Raw genomic sequence first — 17430 nt, forward strand, 5'->3', positions numbered from 1 at the left:
AAATCTGCACTAGCCATGTCACCCCTCCATCCAGTGGCTCAGTGGACGACAAGTCCACATCCATTCCTGCTGCCCGGTCCAATGAGTCCTTTGGCTCCGTCAGGTCCCCTGTGGCTCTTTGTACAGGTGCTTCCTCAGCCACCCCCCACCTCCCTCCCTCTCCCAGACCTTAAGACTCAGGCATCAGAGTTTAGGCCATTGCACAGCTGGGTGACTCAAGCTCAGACCACATCTCCAGTCTCCTGCTTCACTATTTCCTCCCCAAACCCCCTTACTCCAGGCAGCATTGTACATGTGGTACTGTGATGCATCTTCCTGTCTCCCTCACCAGACCAGGGAAGATGAGCCTGTGCCTCGCTCACTCTCTGCCCAGCACCTGGCTACTACAGATCCAACAAAGTAGAGTGCAGATAGGCCGTCATTGATTTTTATGAATGAAGTTTTATCAGAACACAGCTAGACCCATCTGTTGTCTCTGGCTGTTCTTGTACAACTCCTGCAAGGAGTTGTACAGAGACTTTGAACTCGCAGACCTGAAATCCCCATCCAGCTCTTTACAGGCTGGCTGTCTGGTCCAGAGCAGGTGCACAGTAAGGCTTTTATTTTTATTTTTTATTTTTTTGGGTCTGGTCGTGGGGCCTGAACTCTGGGCCTGGGCGCTGTCCCTCAGCTCTTCAGCTCAAGGCTAGCACTCCACCACTTGAGCCACAGTGCCACTTCCGGATTTTTTCTTTTTGCTTATGTGGTGCTGAGGAATCAAACCCAGGGCCTCATGCACACAAGGCAAGCACTCTACCACTGAGCTATCTTCCTAATCCACAGTAAGGCTTTTAAATGAGCAGTACTGTCCATACTGTTATGGAGCCAGCAAGGGTTAAGCCCTAGTGTTAACGCTGTGTTTCAGCCTTGTGGTGGCCCTGCAAGGTGTAGCAGCAGAGATTGGTCCCTCTCCTTTCTTCAGATGAGAAAAGGGAAGGTTAATTTGTAACTTGCCCACTGTTGCAGTTGCTAAGCAGGTGGGCTGGGACTGGAATGCAGCTGGCGTCCTCTGAGCCTTGACCAGCTGCCAGCAAACAAGCCCGAGCTACACAAGAGGGAAGAAAGAAGGGGTTGGAGAGAGGGGGAGTAAAGGTGCTTATATAGAGGGGGTCTGGCTGCCACTGTGTGCCCAAGGAGGCCCAGAACTCAGGGCTCCCGTCGTAAGCAGGGAACATTAAAATCCAGGAACCTGCTAAGAATACTTGGAACACAGACAACCGTGTTCCAGTGTGGGACTCTGTGTCTTGCTTTCTCCTGCTCTTTTAAGGTCTGGTCCCTGCACGCTCCTCAGGACAAGCGGTGTTTAAAGTAGGCAGTTCCCGGGGTTGAAAGGCCTGATGAATAGGAGGTGATGGAGGCTGATCTTTTCAGAGCAGGAGAGAGCAGGAGGTCGGCGGCCCTGAGCAGTGGCCAGCTCCCCTCCCCTCTGGCCCCCACCAGCTCCTCCTCCTCCTCCGCTCTCTTGCTGTGTGTTGTGAGCAGCGCTCAGGACAAGGAGGCTGTCTCTTTGGCTCCAAATCCCCTCTGGTTTGCAGTAGCTCCTGGTTTGGCTCCAAATCCCCTCTGGTTTGCAGTAGCTCCTGGTTTGACTGCAAATCCCCTCTGGTTTGCAGTAGCTCCTGGCGTGTCAGAAGGTCTCCCCCCACCAGAATTTTTTTCCTTGTTTTGATTTGTTTTTTTTTTTTAGTTTTGTGCTAGGGATCAGTCTCAGAGTTGTTGTTTTGGGGTCTTTTTTTTGGTTGTGGGGCTTGAACTCTGGGCCTGGGCGCTGTCCCTCAGCTCTTCAGCTCAAGGCTAGCGCTGTACCTCTTGAGCCACAGCGCCACTTCTGGTTTTCTGGTGGTTTATTGGAGGAGATAAGAGTCTCATGGACTTTCCTGCCCGGCCTGGCTTTGAACCTTGATCCTCAGATCTCAGCCTCCTGAGTAGCTAGGAAGATAGACGTGAGTCACCGATGCCCGGCTGTCTCAGTTTTGTTGCATGCTGAGTAATGTTCTGTTTTTGAGCCCCGTCCCCAGCTCTTGGCAACCAGCTTTTACCCATTAGCAGGGGGTGCTCTGTGGGTGAGTTCTGGATTGAACCAGGTCCCATGGAATCTGAAGTGACTATAAGCCAGGCGTAAGTGACTCATATACCTATAATTCTAGATACTGAGGAGGCTGAAATCTGAGGATTGAGGTTGTAAACCAGCCTGGACAGGAAAGTGAACTACCAAGAAACCAGAAATGGCACTGTGGCTCAAAAGTGGTAGAACACTAGCCTTGAGCACAGAAACTCAGGGTACAGAAACTCAGGCCCAGGCCCTGAGTTCAAGCTCCAGGACCAATACAATAAACAAGTAAATAAGTAAATGAAAGGATGTGACTATAACTCACAGCTGGAGTCCTAAGCACCATCCTGGAGTCTCTGTCCTCTTCACCTTAGAAGGTAGAAATCCAGATCGTTGGTCCCTGGGCTGGCGCCCTCTGTGGGCCTGAAGGAGCCCTGCACTGGTCTCTGCTTCCTCCCAGTAGCCCTTGAGTCCGGCCTGTGGCCACGCTGTCAGCTAGGCTCTGAGTCAGGTCTTTAAATCGTCTCCTAGCTCGGCTGGGGTCAGGGCCCTGGGGGGGAGGGGTCTGCTGATATGGGCAGGTGCCAAGTCTATGGAGTTGACCTCACCCCAGTACCCCAGCCTTTGGGGATCCCTCAGTTTACGATTCTGCACTCAGGCTTCTGAGATGGTGGGTGTGCAGGGCAGTGGGACATTTCTGTCAGCCAGTGTCCTGGAGGTTGTTTAGTTAGAAATCATTTCAGGGGTACTCTAGTGGCCTGCTGATCCCACCTGGCCGAAGTGCCCCCAAGTCCTTCCGGGGCCACCCTGATGCCCCAGTATCTCACAAGAGCAGTATGGCAGTCCCACCCGGGGATTCTGGGCCAGGGGAACAGCAGGCAGCCTCTGCTGAGATCTCCCCGATCACTGAGCAGGCCAGAGTGGATTCCCAAGCACTTCTCAGAGGGGCAACTCAGGCTGGTGTTAAAGGCCGAATAGGAGTTGGCTGTGAGGGCCCGAGAACATGCACCCTGGGGAGCACAGGCAGGTGGACCCTGCCAGAACCCCGTAGGAGGGAACTGGTGTGTGTGTGGGGGAACAGAGGCCACAGCAGGAAGGCTGGGCCTTTCTCCTGCTCACATCTCCTCCTTGTGCTCTGCCCTGACTCACGTTATTAGTAGCAGCCTCAGCCCCTCCCCCACGCAAAGCTGGTGAGGATGGGTCTTCCCAGGGCACAGACCCTCTGGACCTGGGCTCGCCTTCATTTACCTGCATGGGTCCTTCATCTGTCTCGCTTCCCCTGAGGGCTGCTGTGAGGGGTGAGTGGGAGGGGACAGGTGGAGCGGGCATGGGCGAGTGCAGAGCCTAAGGAACTGGACTTGGATTCATGAGCAGAAACACCAGCCGCTCCCTGTCCCTCAGGATCTGAGGGCACAGAACCTGTCTCAGGAGGGACAGGTTCCCAGCCAATAAGCTGTGAGGGGGTGTGGCCAAAATGCAGGGGTCAAGAGACAAGGAAAAGGAAGATGGCCCCACAGAGATGTGGATGTGTGCCGACCGCTTTGGCGCTGTGGCAGCATTAGGGGCCTCCACCTGTCTGTGGGGTTCACATCTGCTTACGCTGCTGGGCTGTCATTAACAACCCCCCCCCCCCCCACACACACACACACACAGCCCAGAAGCTGCCAGGCACTTTGTGTTGCCAGGGGTGCATGTTGAAATACTCCAATAGCTACTGCGTGTTGAACGAGAGCTTGTCTGATTGCCGTTTTCCAGCACCCTGGTGAATGTTGAATGGAGAGGAACAGACTAAACCTAGAGTCTCTCTAGGTTTGTTATGGAAACCCACTCCAGAGGTCTGAGGCTCTCAGCGGAGTCGGCTTGTCTGTCCAGTGAGATTAAGATATCATAGCCTACTGCCATCCTGGCCTGTGGGAGATCCTGAGGCTCCTGAGTTATGTGTCTTTGTTGTTGTTTTCCTTCTGATTGGGCATTAAACTCAGGGCCTGTGCGTGTAAGACAAGAGCCCCACCCCATCCCATGACATCCTCATCACTTTGGGCTTCAGGCTTGCTATGCAGTGCTCTACCTTGTGGTCCACACCTCCAGCCCTTTTGCTTTTGCTTTGTTTTTTAGAGTAGGTCTTGGAGTTTCTCCTGGGGCCAGCCACAGATCTGTGGTGTTCCAACCTGTGGTGTTCCTACCTATGTCTGAGTGTCTGGGATTATGCACTGCCGTCCTGGGCTTGTTCTTTGAGATGGGATCTGAAAGATCTTAACTTTTTAGTTACTTAAACAGATCCTCTCATCTCCACCTCCCATTGGAGATACAGGATTACAAGGCTGAGTCATCGCAGTCCTGCTTTAACCATTTTCTTGATTTTTCCCCTCCCCCAGAAAATAGGCATTTGTCCTTGCCTCATCAAGAGGCCTGTATGGCTGGAAGCAGTAGAGGCAAAGCTGCCTGCCACTGGTTTGTCCCTAGCTTGATTGTTGGATCCAAGGAGCTTTGGTTGAGAATCCTGTTGGCCGTCATCTGGTACCTATATCCGATGGTTTTCCTGTGTGTTTTTGCTCACCAGGAGCTGAGAGAAGACAACATCATTTTAATCGAAACGAAGGCCATGCTGGAGGAGCAGCTAACAGCCTCCCGGGCCCGCAGTGATAAGGTCCACGAACTGGAGAAAGAGAACCTGCAGTTGAAATCCAAGCTCCATGACCTGGAACTGGTATTGCGAACCGAGCCGGGCGGGCAGCACTTGGCGGCAGGGGTGGGGCGGGGTCTGCCCCAGGCCAGGCCTTGTGAAGTTCTAGCCACCACCCCAGCCACTGCCGCTGCTATATCACCATGAATGTCAGCAGCGGTTGCCTGGAATGTTGCGTGGTGGGCATTTCCCACCCTGGAAACAGCTAGGCCCTCTTCTTGTGGGTTGCGTCTCTGCAAAGGTGAATGGGTGCATGTGTCTTTTGCAAGAAGGGTCCTTGCTGGTGTTTCCGGCACGCGCTGAGCGCTGGTGTGTAGACCCCTCACAGCTTCCCAGGCCTCAGCCCTGAAGCCACCCAGGTGCCCATCGTTACATGCTGCTTCAGAGCCCCCCTCTGATCAGACTGCGTTCAGGTAGAGGCCTCAGAGCCCTTCTCATAACCTAGCTGGCCAGGCCAAGGGCCTTGCAGCAGTGATGTGGAAGTGAACAGGTGCTCGACACCCTTCATCCACAGTAGATGGTGGCCGGTGCTCAGCTTCACGAGCCTGTCCGGAGGCCTGCCTCATCCTTCTCTCCTCTTACCCGAGGACCGAGACACAGATAAGAAACGAATTGAAGAGCTGCTGGAAGAAAACATGGTCCTTGAGATTGCACAGAAGCAGAGCATGAATGAGTCTGCCCATCTGGGCTGGGAGCTGGAGCAGTTGTCCAAGAATGCAGACATGTCAGACGGTAGGTGGTGCCCCATGGCTAGGAGCTGAACCCTTGGCTCTGAGTCTTCATGGCAGCCCATCCATTCATCCCAAGAAAATATGATTTCCTTCAAAGGCCATTTGGAACAGTTTCATTACCCTTCTCCCCAAGGAAAACATGAGGGCTCTGGCGGTCCTGATGTCAAGACGTGAAATACAAATTAAGTGTTGCCAGGCTGCTAGGGTTCCCATATGGATTCTCGGGAGCCTCCAGATCACAGCATGCTGATACCCTGAGGACATCTTTAGCCTGTCTGTGGATGCTGAGAGCCTGGATGGCAGGGGTGTCCCTAGTGGTTGGTAATCCCTGCTATAAATATACTCTGGCTGTGATTTCCTCCGTTCATTTGCATAATTGGTCAGGATGGATGCAGCCTGTTCTCTATTTCCCTGGTGGGGATGCTAAGTGGCTGCCATCTCCACCCCCCAGTTGGAGATTCTTGCTTATCTGCTAGGCTCTTCCGCACCTCCTGGGCTCCCGCTGCTGCCCTCTGCAGGCACACCAAGGTAAGGCAAGGTAGTTGTCAGTGGTGGGAAGGGTGAGAGAGCAGGAAGCTTCAGCACTGAGCAAACAATAAGCCAGTTCCTGTGTTTAAAAATAGCCACATTCACAGTCCTCGTGCACCAATATTACAGATTAATATTAGCTTAGCATTTTGCAAGGGTAGGAGCTTCAGGCTGATATTGGTGATCGCTTTTTAAAATTATGATACCTCCTAAGAATTCTGCTAATGGGGATATTGAAAGCAGCTGAATGTTGCTTCTTCCAAGGGTCTTACCCATTCTTGACTTAAAGCAGCGTGTGAAGCTGTCCCTGTGAAGTTAGGTTTTGTCTGCTTTATGCCTGTGTACCAGGAGGAACTCTGCTTCCTGTTGGAGTGGAGAGGCACTACAAGCTACCTAGGCCAGTTTCCCATCCAGGGTCTGTCACATTGCAGGACCAGCGGCTGGTGGACTAGAAGGCCTCAGTTCATTATCCAGTGGAGTTTGTGAGCCTTTGAAGGTTGATCATCTTGAATTACTCTTCATGGCATTGTTGGCTTGAAAGATGCCATCATTAGCCGGGCGTCGGTGGCTCACGCCTGTAATCCTAGCTACTCAGGAGGCTGAGATCTGAGGATCACGGTCCAAAGCCAGCCAGGGCAAGGAAAGACTATGAGAATTGTTTTGTTTGTCAGCTTGAACTCAGGGCCTGGGCGCTGTCCCTGAGTTCTTTTGCTCAAGGCTAGCACAGAAATACCACTTTGAGCCACAGTTGTTCTTCTAGTTCTTGAATGGCTAATTGGAGATAAGAGCCTCTTGGAGAACTTTTCTGCCCGGGCTGGCTTTGAGCCAAGGTCCTCAGAGCTCCTGAGTAACTAGGATTAAAGGCATGAGCCACTAGCACCCAGCTTTAGTTTTAGTTTTAAAAGTGTATTTGTGTTGTTCTTTTTCATTTTGGCAGTAGGAAGGTTTGGTCAGGGTTTTGCCCTTGTCCTTGCTACAGCTTGAGCCATGTCCCCAAGCTCCCATTTGTTATTATCTATTTATTGTGTCAGCACTAGGGCTTGAACTTGGTAGAGGGGAGGGGAAGATTATACTTTTGTTTAGCTTTTATTTATTTTCCTCAAGGCTGGCCCTTGACCACTTGAGCTATAACTCTACTCTTGGCTTTTTGCTGGTTAATTGGAGATAAGAGTTTCTTGAATTTGTCTGCCTGGGCTGGCTTTGAACCATATTCTTCAGATCTCAGCTTCCTGAGTAGCTAGAATTACAAATGTGAGTCACCAGTGCTCTATCTTTTTAAAGTGTTTTCTCTTTACTTCCTTCTCTCTCTTTCTCTCTCCCTCCTTCCTTCCTTCCTTTCATTCTTTTTTTGTCAGTCATGGGGCTTAAACTCAGGGCCTAGGCACTGTCCCTTAGCTCTTTTGCTCAAGGCTACCACTCTACAACTTTGAGTCTCAGTTCCACTTCCAGTTTGGAGGTGGTTGATTGGAGATAAGAGTGTCAGACTGTCCTGCCCGAGTTGGCTTCAAATTGTGGTCCTTGGGTCTCAGCCTTCTGAGTAGCTAGGATTACAGGTGTGAGTCACCAGCATCCGGCTCTTTTTTTTTCTTTTTATAAATGTGACAGAGGTACTGAGTGACTTCAGGTTCTGAATTTGTGGAGTTTTATTTTAGATTAGGTGTTTGGGTTAGGCTAGCTTCTTTGCATAGCAGAACTTGGACTGAGACCTAGTGGTCTCCTGCTCTGTACGTTGGCACTAGCACAGGGCACGTCCTCCCCATGCTATGTTGCCTGCTGTGGTTTCAGCTCTTTCATACATTCCCATTCAGGCCTTGCAGGCATGCAAAGCCTGGGGAGAGGATGGAAATGCAAGGGCAGAAACAAACATCTTTGACCTGAGCGCACACCTTGCATAGAGCACAGATTGATGGCTTTGCCCCATCTGTACAACACCTGGGCTGCAACCAGGGCACCGAGGTGTGGGTGTGAAAGGCTCCAAGAAATAAGCGGGGCCAGTGGAGGATAGAGGGAATGCCTCTATCCTTGCTTCAAGGCTGAAAAGCCGTGACTTTCCTGAAGTCCTGCAGCTGGAAGTTCTGCAGCATCACTGGAACTGGCGCTGTGGCTTAAGTGGTAGAGTGCTTGCTTTGAGTTAAAGCGCTGAGGGACAGCGCCCAGGCCCAGAGTTAAAGACCCACAACCAACAAAAATAAATAAATAAATAAATAGAGTAGAGGGACTGGGAAGGTGGCTCGGTGGTAGAGTGCTTGCCTTGCATGCATGAGACCCTGGGTTCAATTCCTCAGCACCACCTAAGCAGAAAAAGCTGAAAGTGGCTCTGTGGCTTAAGTGATAGAGCGCTAGCCTTGAGCTGAAGAGCTGGGGACAGCGCCCAGGCCCAGAGTTCAGGCTCTCCAACCGACAAAAAAAAAAAAAGGACAGAGTAGATCATCTGCCTTTTAGAAATCTTTTTTTTTGGGGGGGAGGTGAGGGGGAGTTGGTCATGGGGCTTGAACTTGGGGCCTGGGCCTTGTCTCTAAGCTTTTTTGTTCAAGGCTATAGTGCTCTACCACTTTGAGCCACATCTCTACTTCTTGTTTTCTGTTGGTTAATTGGAGATGAGTCTGATAGACTTTCCCAGTCTGACTTTGAATTGTGATCCTCAGATCTCAGCCTCCTGAGTAGCTGGGATTACAGGCGTGAGCCTGTCCAGCTCCCTTTAGAAATCTTTTTTTTTTTTTTTTGGGTCCAGTAGTGGGCCTGAACTCTGGGCCTGGGTGGCTGTCCTTCAGCTCTTCAGCTCAAGGCTAGCGCTCTACCACTTGAGCCACAGCGCCACTTCCCGTTGTTTTTTTTTTTCTTTTTTGCTTATGTGGTGCTGAGGAATCGAACCCAGGGCCTCATGCATGCAAGGCAAGCACTCTACCACTGAGCCACCTTCCCAGCCCTCCTTTTAGAAATCTTTAGCATATATTTTCATCTCACTTAGAGTTTTTAAAGCAGTTTACATGTGTTATCGTCTCCCTTTTCTTTTCAAAAGTATTGTGAAGTCACGAGAAATAATCCCCGTGTCAAAGCTCTGGTCCTGGCTGGCAAGCAGGGGTACAGATTTCTAGCACCTGTGACAGACGGCCTGTCACTTCCTTTGCCTTCCCTGCCCTCCCACCGGTCTGGGAGGGGACACAGGAAATGTCGCCCACCTATGAATTGTCTCTGGGTCCCTGAAACCCTTAAGTGAATGAACACTTTAAGCCCAGTCCACCAGCCATTCCTGTGCGTCCCATGCATGGTCTTTTACTCTCATAGTAGAGCCTGCTTTCTCCTTTGGCCGAAGCAGCAGTGCGTGCTGCAGGGCATCGGTTGGAGGAACCCAAGGGGAAGCGGGGGTCTGACTGATGTGGTGCTTCAGCCTCCAGGAAGTCGTTCGTGTTTGAGCTGAATGAGTGTGCCTCCAGCCGCATCCTGAAGCTGGAGAAGGAGAACCAGAGCCTGCAGAGCACCATCCAGGGGCTGCGGGATGCATCGCTGGCGCTGGAAGAGAGCAGCCTCAAGTGCGGGGAGCTGGAGAAGGAGAATCAGCAGCTGAGCAAGAAGGTGACCGGTGTGGGTGGGGCGGGGCGCTCAGGGACTGGGCTGGGCAGTCTGGGTCATAGGACTGAAGGAGACGCAGTTGCCTCGTGAGCCGTGACACCTCCCCCCCCCCCCCCCCCCCCATATGGGTCATGACAGAGGGAGGAGGCAAGCACTCCTGCTGGCGGCTCCATGCTGGTCAGCACCTCTGGAGTTGGGGTGTCTCCTCACTAGTCTCTTGAGTCCCACCAACCCATTTGCTTAAGCTGCAGGGCCAGTGGGAGGAACACGATCCACAGGGAGAGGGCCACGCCTGCAGATCCTTCACCCTTGAGAGCCGTTTAGCTCATCCTGCCCTGCAGTGGGAGGACCCTCAGGGACCCCAGCTGCACTGGGCCCCTTGAAGTGCTGTGTGCCTTACTGCACTTCAGCTGCCAGTCACTGGTTTTGGTGGAGGTCTCCAGTCCAATGCCACATCTTTCAGTGCAAGCATGGACAAGGTGACAGGAGGTTTCGTACATTAGATTCTTAGAGGCCTGGGGCAGAGAATGTCTTCATAAATGGCCATCCAGGCTGGGTATACCTGTATACCCGGCGCTTGGGAGTCTGAGGCAGGTAGATCATAAGTTGGAGGCTGGCCAGGGCTACATAGCTCAGAACAAAGGATCAAATAAACAAAATGGCCATCCTGTCTTAGCCACGACAAACGGGAGCTGGCGTGTAGCAAGATGAGAATGGCGGGATCTGCCACAGAATGCCGGAAAGGCAGGGCGGGCTCCCCTCCGGCCTGTCATCACGTCCCAGCCTCCTGCTTCCAATCTGGTCTCTTCCTTGCCTGCTATAGCCCTGGGGCCGCCATGTCTTGGCACAGTGTGCGGGGCAAAGGGAGCTGGGAGGGCAGGCCGCTGCTGCTGGGCTGGCTGCAGTCTGCCGGCCTGGCGGGCCTCGTGTCTGCTGTGTGTATCTGTGGATTGTTCCCTGGCCCCGGTGTGCCTGGCACGCAGCTGCCATTCTGGCATTTGGAGGGTGAGGACTTCAGTGCCAGCAGGAGGTTGCACTTGGCCCCTGTGACCCTCAGCCTGAATTCCCTTTCTCCCTTCTCACGAGTCCTGCCGCCCCTCTATGAAGCTGGTATTTCGCAGTCAGCAGGGCCCTGCTGTCCCCGTCAGCCATAGTTGCTCAGCCAGGTTGCAGGCTGGCCGAGGCCTGAGATGTCTGGCGGATCCATAGTTCCTAGAGCTTCTTGTCATCTCTGGGGATCCTGGAGATGTGTCTCCTTCCTCTGTGTCTGCGAGTTTATATAGATGTCACAGGAGTTCATTCCCAGAGCCGAGGAAGAATGGCCACCCTTGGGGCAGGTGTCTTGGGCTGCGGGGAGGGTGGACAGCCTCCCCCTTGGGTCACGTGGGCCTGCAGCCAGGGAGCTCTCTCAGGGTCCCCGTGTCCTTCAAGGAGGGACTGGAGTGTAGAGGGGGAGAACCGCAAAAGAGGGAAGACTGAGGTGGGGAGCAAGTGAGCAGGTTACAGGAATCCTGTGAAGAAGGCGTCACAGCCTTCCCCTGGGAGAGAAGGTAACAGCAGGGCGAAGGGCCTGGTGGCAACACTGGTGGAGGGAGACAGAGTGAGGAAAATTAAGACCTTGAACGGGAGGGGAGGACTCCCTTTGGGAGAACTGCATCCCTCCTCCTTGCTGAGTACCAGATCTGTGCTAAGGACAGGCAGAGATAGGAAGGCGAGAAGGGGGGCTCTTGGTTTTAGGAGAGAGCTGTCCATGGTACATCACAGTGCCTTTTTTCCGGGCAGCCCTGGCTGAATGGGGGTCCCCAGGTTGGGTTATGGAGGCCCGTCCCACTGGTAGAGTCCATGACCAGCTTCTCCTGTGGGAGTTGAGGGGTGCAGAGTCCGGAGAGGCAGTAAAGTTGGGTGACCCCTGACTCAGAGGAGAGGTGGAGCCACTCAGGATTGGGGTGCTTACATAATTAGCCTGAGCAAGGCCCCAGCTGGATAACAGTAAGAACAGAGGCCCCGCCCCTGCTGCTCACAGGGTCCCTCGGGTGTCGTGGCCCTGAAGGTTCCGACTGGATGCAGTGGTTCTCCCAGAGGTCCGTCATCTTAGAGCAGCCGTCCCAGCCAGGGCTGTGCGTGAGTCACTGAGTCACAGATGTAAAGCACAGGCCTGCAGCTCTGCCCCAGACTCACCCAGTCAGAAACCGGGGAAACTGAGAGGGAGGGGGCCCAGGGGTCTGTAGGGAAGGGCCAGCTACCAGCATTGTACCTACTCTGTGTTAGGTGCTGTGACCAAGCGTGACAGTTGCTGGTGGCCTTGATCGTCAGCTACGGAAGCTCAGGGGCGGCCGCATAGTCAGTGGGGAAGACCAGCATCGATCCTGTTGGACTGCGGGAGCTTGGTGTGCAGGCAGAGGGCAGCCCAGGCGGGCCAGGGCACCGGATTGTAGGCCCTGCTGTGCCAGTCTGCCTCTTGGCATTCCGGTAGCTCTGTGTTCTAGGAGGCTCCGGCCCAGGTCCACCCTGGTGTCTGGAGGAAAGCTGTTTGTCTAGGCCCAATGCTGTGTGGTCTGGCCTGGGCCAGGGCTTGGTGGCAGATTCAGCTGGTGGACAGAGCATGGGCCTCTGAGCTGCTGGGTATCTCTCCAATGTGGAAAGGAGGATGGAGAGATGGGTGAGCATGGCCTCCCGGCAGGGCGTATAAAGGAGGTGGTCTGGGGTGCGCAGTGTCTGACACAGAGCAGCGGAAGACATGATGCTCTGAGCACGTGGCTGCACCACGGGGCTCTGGAGTGCCCACGGTGGGCTGTGAGGTATCCGTCCAGGGCCAGGAGTTTGGTGTAGAACAACACCAAGGCCTCTCCCAGGACTCCGGCGGTGCCGAGGAGTTCTTGTCGTGTTGTAGAACGCAGCCTGAGCGTTCAGCTTGGTCTTTTGGCTCTGCAGATCGACAAGTTGCAGACTCAGCTGGAGAGAGAAAAGCAAAGCCACCAAGACTTGGAGACCCTCAGCGAAGAGCTGATCCGGGAGAAGGAGCAGCTGCAGAGTGACATGGAGGCCCTGAAGGCTGACAAGGCCCGGCGGGTAGGCAGTGCTCACCGCGGCTGCTGGGGACACCTCCCACCTCTCGTGGGACACTGGCCCTGGGAGGGGCCAGGCTAAGGATTGTGGCCAAAACTTCCCCAGCCTCCTGGTCCATGGGCAGCAGTGTCTGCTAGGCTGGTGAGGGAAGGCAAGGTGCATCCATCGTCCACCGATGGTTTTTTGTTTGTTTGTTTGTTTTTTTGTCAGTTGTGGGGCTTGAACTCTGGGCCTGGGCGCTGTCCCTGAGCTCTTCAGCTCAAAGTAAGCGCTCTACCACTTGAGCCACAGCGCCACTTCCAGTTTTCTGGTGGTTTATGGGAGATAAGAGTCTCACAGACTTTCCTGCCTGGGCTTTCTTTGAACTGGGCTCCCCACATCTCAGCCTACTGAATAGCTAGGATGACAGGCGTCAGTCACGGGCACCTGGCTCCACGGACGGTTTTGCTCCCAGCCTGTTGTGGAAGAGAAGGAGGCAGCTGGACATTTTACGCTGGACAGTGATCCAGCTCCACAGGTCTCTCCCTAGAGCCGTAGCCTAGACCCTGGGTAACCTGCAGGGCCTGTCCTCCCATCAGGAGAGCCTAGCGGTGGCTGCTGGCATCCCCAAGGCCCAGGAAGGAGGAAGGTGGAGGGCGAGGAGGCAGCGGGAAGCCTTTTGTGGTAGGAAGAAGCTGGGAACAATAAGTGGAGGGAGGATGTCTGAGAAGAGGTCACAGAGGTAAGCAGAGATGGGCCACAAAGACCAAGGGAGAGAGAGGGAAGGTTGCCCTGGGTGCAAGTTTGTGTTTCATTTATGTTACTTCATTTTGTTCTAAGTAGTTGTACAAAGGGTTTTTCATTTAACAAGTCAGATGATGAATACAGGGCAGCCTTGATCAATGTCACCTCTTCCATCATTCTCCCCCATCACCGTCTCGACACTGAGACCTGTGCCCTCTTACCTGCGTGAGAGGATCAGTGGAATGTGATTGGTTGCGTAGTCAGGTGATTGATCACTAGAGGTGTTCGGTTTCCAGGCCCCCTTGGGAGCCCAAATCCCCACTGCCTTGGTGCTTTCCCATAGATCAAGGATCTGGAGCAGGAGAAAGACCACCTCCACCAGGCCATGTGGTCGCTGAGGGAGCGGTCGCAGGGCAGCGGCGAGGCCCGAGGGAAGGACGTGGAGAAGGAGAACAGAGCCCTCCACCAGGCTGTGACAGAGGCCAGCAGCAAGCTCAGCCAGCTGGAGCTGGAGAAGCAGCAGCTGCACCGGGACTTGGAGAAGGCCAGGGAGAAAGGGGAGCAGGTGGAGACCTTGGAGAAGGAGTTGCATCGACTGGAGAAGGAGAACGAGCAGCTGACCAGGAAGGTGACCTCCCTGAAGACTGTCACGGAGAAGGTGGAGGCCCTGGAGCACGAGAGCCAGGGCCTGGAGCTGGAGAACCAGACTCTGAAGAAGTCTCTGGACACCCTGCAGAACGTGACTGTGCAGCTCGAGGGCCTGGAGCGAGACAACAAGCAGCTGGACAAGGAGAACCTGGAGCTGCGGAAGATGGTGGAGACCATGCGCTTCACCAGCGCTAAGATGGCCCAGATCGAGAGGGAGAACCAGCAGCTGGAGCGGGAGAAGGAGGAGCTGCGGAAGAATGTGGAGCTGCTGCAGACCCTGAGCAAGAAGTCGGAGCGCCTGGAGCTCAGCTACCAGAGCGTGAGCGCCGAGAACCTGCGGCTGCAGCAGAGCCTGGAGAGCAGCGGCCACCAGTCGCAGGCCCTGCAGAGGGAGCTGGGCGAGCTGGAGGCCGAGCACCAGGCCCTGCGGCGCGACCTGGAGGCCCTGCGGCTCACCAACAAGCGGCTGGAGAGATCCGAGGTAGACAGGAAGGCCCTGGAGCAGGAGGTGGCCCAGCTGGAGAAGGACAAGAAGCAGCTGGAGAAGGAGGCCAAGCGGCTGTGGCAGCAGGTGGAGCTCAAGGACGCTGTGTTGGACGACAGCACCGCCAAGCTGTCGGCCGCCGAGAAGGAGAGCCGCGCACTGGACAAGGAGCTGGCCCGCTGCCGGGACGCGGCTGGCAAGCTGAAGGAGCTGGAGAAGGACAACAGGGACCTCACCAAGCAGGTCACCATGCACACAAGGACACTGACCACCCTGAGAGAGGTGAGCTGGCCACAGGTGTGACGGGAGGGGCTGTTGATGGGACTTCACTGAAGGAAACTTCGTGTTTGCCTTAGGGGTTTCCTGGATGCTAGACAGTTCCTCAGTCACACTGGGTGGCCTTACAAGCTATCTACCTTGTTCCCGACAATACATTGCTGGCTTCGCAGTCCGGCACTTCCCTGAGCATCACTGCACAGACACTCCTCGATCTAATACTCGGGGTACAGCCCCACAAACCCCTTGGTAGATTGAAAATAAATACATTTATTTTCCACTTACACCTGGCCACCGGCACACCATAGCTTAGCACCACCCCGAGGTGGGTTGACAGACACCCCTCCCCGTCTGCGGGCTGACTGGAGATGAGGCTTGCGTACCCCCGCCTCCCTCATGCCGACATTTGTGTGTCTTCTCTTGCAGGACTTGGTTCTAGAGAAGCTGAAGAGCCAGCAGCTGAGCAGCGAGCTGGACAAGCTGAGCAGCGAGCTGGAGAAGGTCGGCCTCAGCAAGGAGCTGCTCCTACAGGACGATAACAGTCACGGCGACATGTGAGAATTGTCTCTGCGCAGCAGCACTGCGCCCACCGCCTGGTCTCAGCCTCTGTGCTCTTGGCCCAAGGCCCCCATGACTCTTCACAACTAGGGAGGGTTTTTGGTGTTTCTCATTTTGTTTTGGTGCACCTGCCGGTCCTAGGGCTTGAACCTGGCCTGGGTACCGTCCCTGAGCTTTTTTACTCAACACTGGCACTTGACCACTTGAGCCACAGCTCTCCTTCCAGCTTTTTGGTGGCTCATTGGAGATGAGAGTCTCGTGGGTTCTATGCTAGGGTTGGGGTGGGGTTGGGATTTTATGGTTTTGTCTCCTGGAACTTAGAAATAAAAGGAGAAATTTTTAATTTCTTAAAAAAATTATTGCTATAAAAGTGCTGGGGTTACAGTTTCATAAGTCAGGTGATAAGTGTATTTCTTTTTGGACAGTGTCATCCTTTCTCTTTTTTTTCTTGGGTCTGGTCGTGGGGCCTGAACTCTGGGCCTGGGCGCTGTCCCTTAGCTCTTCAGCTCAAGGCTAGCACTCTACCACTTGAGCTACAGCACCACTTCGGCTTTTTTCTTTTTGCTTATGTGGTGCTGAGGAATCGAACCCAGGGCCTCAGGCATGCAAGACAAGCACTCTACCACTGAGCCACCTTCCCAGCCCCTTTCTCTCGCTTTCTTCCAGTTCTTCCCTCCCATGTTCACCGACGAGATTTTTTTGTAATGTGTGTTTTGGGGGAGAGAGGAGTGATGTAGGGGATGACACCTAGCGCTTGTGCAAGCTTGGCAGCTATTCCGCCTCTGAGCTACACCCTCAGCCAGCGCCTCTTAGTTTCAGTGTGACTGTGCTGCAGCTTTTGCCAGCCATGCTTTCTTAATAGTCTTCTGTTTCAAGCAATTGCATACCTTGGACCTTTCCTAGATTTGTAACCAATAAGGCAAGGCCTGCTAGTTCGGATGCCTGTTCAGTGTGGTGGGAGGGCTGGTGGGCCTCGTCAAATCTCTTAACTTTCTGAGATTTGACTTCCCCCTCTGTAACATGGTCATGACACCATAGACACTCCACTCCCTAAGGCAGTGTTGGTAAATGTGGTAGTGCCATCTGGGGCAAGGGTGTCACGGGGTGCTTGCCGAAGGCTATGGCCGCCCCTAGCCACCCACCACAGGTCATGTGGGAAAGCAGCTGGACAGGAGGAGGATGGACAGGTGTGGGATGGGTGTCAACGGTGATAACCTATCTTTGTATTCCTCAGGAAATGGAAAGTTTTGGAGGGCAGAAATGAATCTGCATTAAAAACAGCACTGGCCATAAAAGAAGAAAAGATTGTGTTCTTGGAAGCGCAGGTGGAGGAGAAAGCCAGTCTTAATCACCAGCTACAGAGCGAGCTGCAGATGGTGAGTGCTGACACTGAGGAGCTGGACCCCCTTGGCAGGTCTCTGCCTCGTCTGCCCCAGCCCTTTGCCTGCATAGCTAAGGGGGGTAGCCTGGTTGTCCTGGGGCAGGCAGGGGGCTGCCATCAGGCTGACTCAGGCCAGGCAGGACAGAGCCAGAGGCGTGCCAGGGCAGGAGGAGCAGCTGAGTGCATCCCGGGTCTGCCAGGTGGGATGTGCGGGGTCCAGGCCTCAAGCAGACACGTGCGGGGTCACGGGAGCCCTCAGGCAGCACAGAGGCTTGTGAGGTGCATGTCTGCACGCAGGCATCTGCACGCGCTGATCCCCACATGCGTGCCGCGCCTAGGCCGGGCCCTGTCACACGTGTACACGCTCCCCACGTGCAGACGCATGCGTGCTCTTCACAAGCGCTCCCCTAACCACCTTTTGGAGCCCAAGGCTGTGGGTTTGAATCAGAACCTGGAACAAAGCAGTTCTGGCACCGGCGGAGGCTTGGGGACCTGTGAGGTCACCCCGTGCCTGAACCTCAGCCTCACCCCTGGTTTGTGGCACAGATGGTAGAGGCTCAGGCAAGTAGAGAGCCTGTCACAGTCAGCGGACGGAGACAGGGCTAGGCATGGGGGGCGAGTCCTGCCCTTCCTGGGCAACATGGCAAAAGGAGGGTGCTGGCTTGTGTGGCTCCAGGAAATAAGGGGACCTCC

General features: G+C 54.4%; 1 protein-coding gene across 2 annotated transcripts in view; it reads left to right on the forward strand.

Annotated features, from left to right (window-relative positions):
- Positions 1-17430, forward strand: part of Ccdc88c (coiled-coil domain containing 88C) — a 120157-nt gene that overhangs the window by 74163 nt on the left and 28564 nt on the right. For both annotated transcript variants that reach the window (XR_006149432.1, XM_042692561.1), the window contains exons 11-17: positions 4650-4796; positions 5360-5504; positions 9420-9604; positions 12533-12670; positions 13734-14804; positions 15225-15352; positions 16591-16732. Coding sequence is in view for 1 of the 2 variants with exons in the window: in XM_042692561.1 (XP_042548495.1) it covers positions 4650-4796; positions 5360-5504; positions 9420-9604; positions 12533-12670; positions 13734-14804; positions 15225-15352; positions 16591-16732 (1956 nt within the window). In the remaining variant the exon portion in view is untranslated. The remainder of the gene's footprint in view (positions 1-4649; positions 4797-5359; positions 5505-9419; positions 9605-12532; positions 12671-13733; positions 14805-15224; positions 15353-16590; positions 16733-17430) is intronic.

The sequence above is a fragment of the Dipodomys spectabilis genome, unplaced genomic scaffold (assembly GCF_019054845.1).
Source record: "Dipodomys spectabilis isolate Male_0828 unplaced genomic scaffold, ASM1905484v1 ptg000157l, whole genome shotgun sequence".
NCBI classification, from domain to species: Eukaryota; Metazoa; Chordata; class Mammalia; order Rodentia; family Heteromyidae; genus Dipodomys; species Dipodomys spectabilis.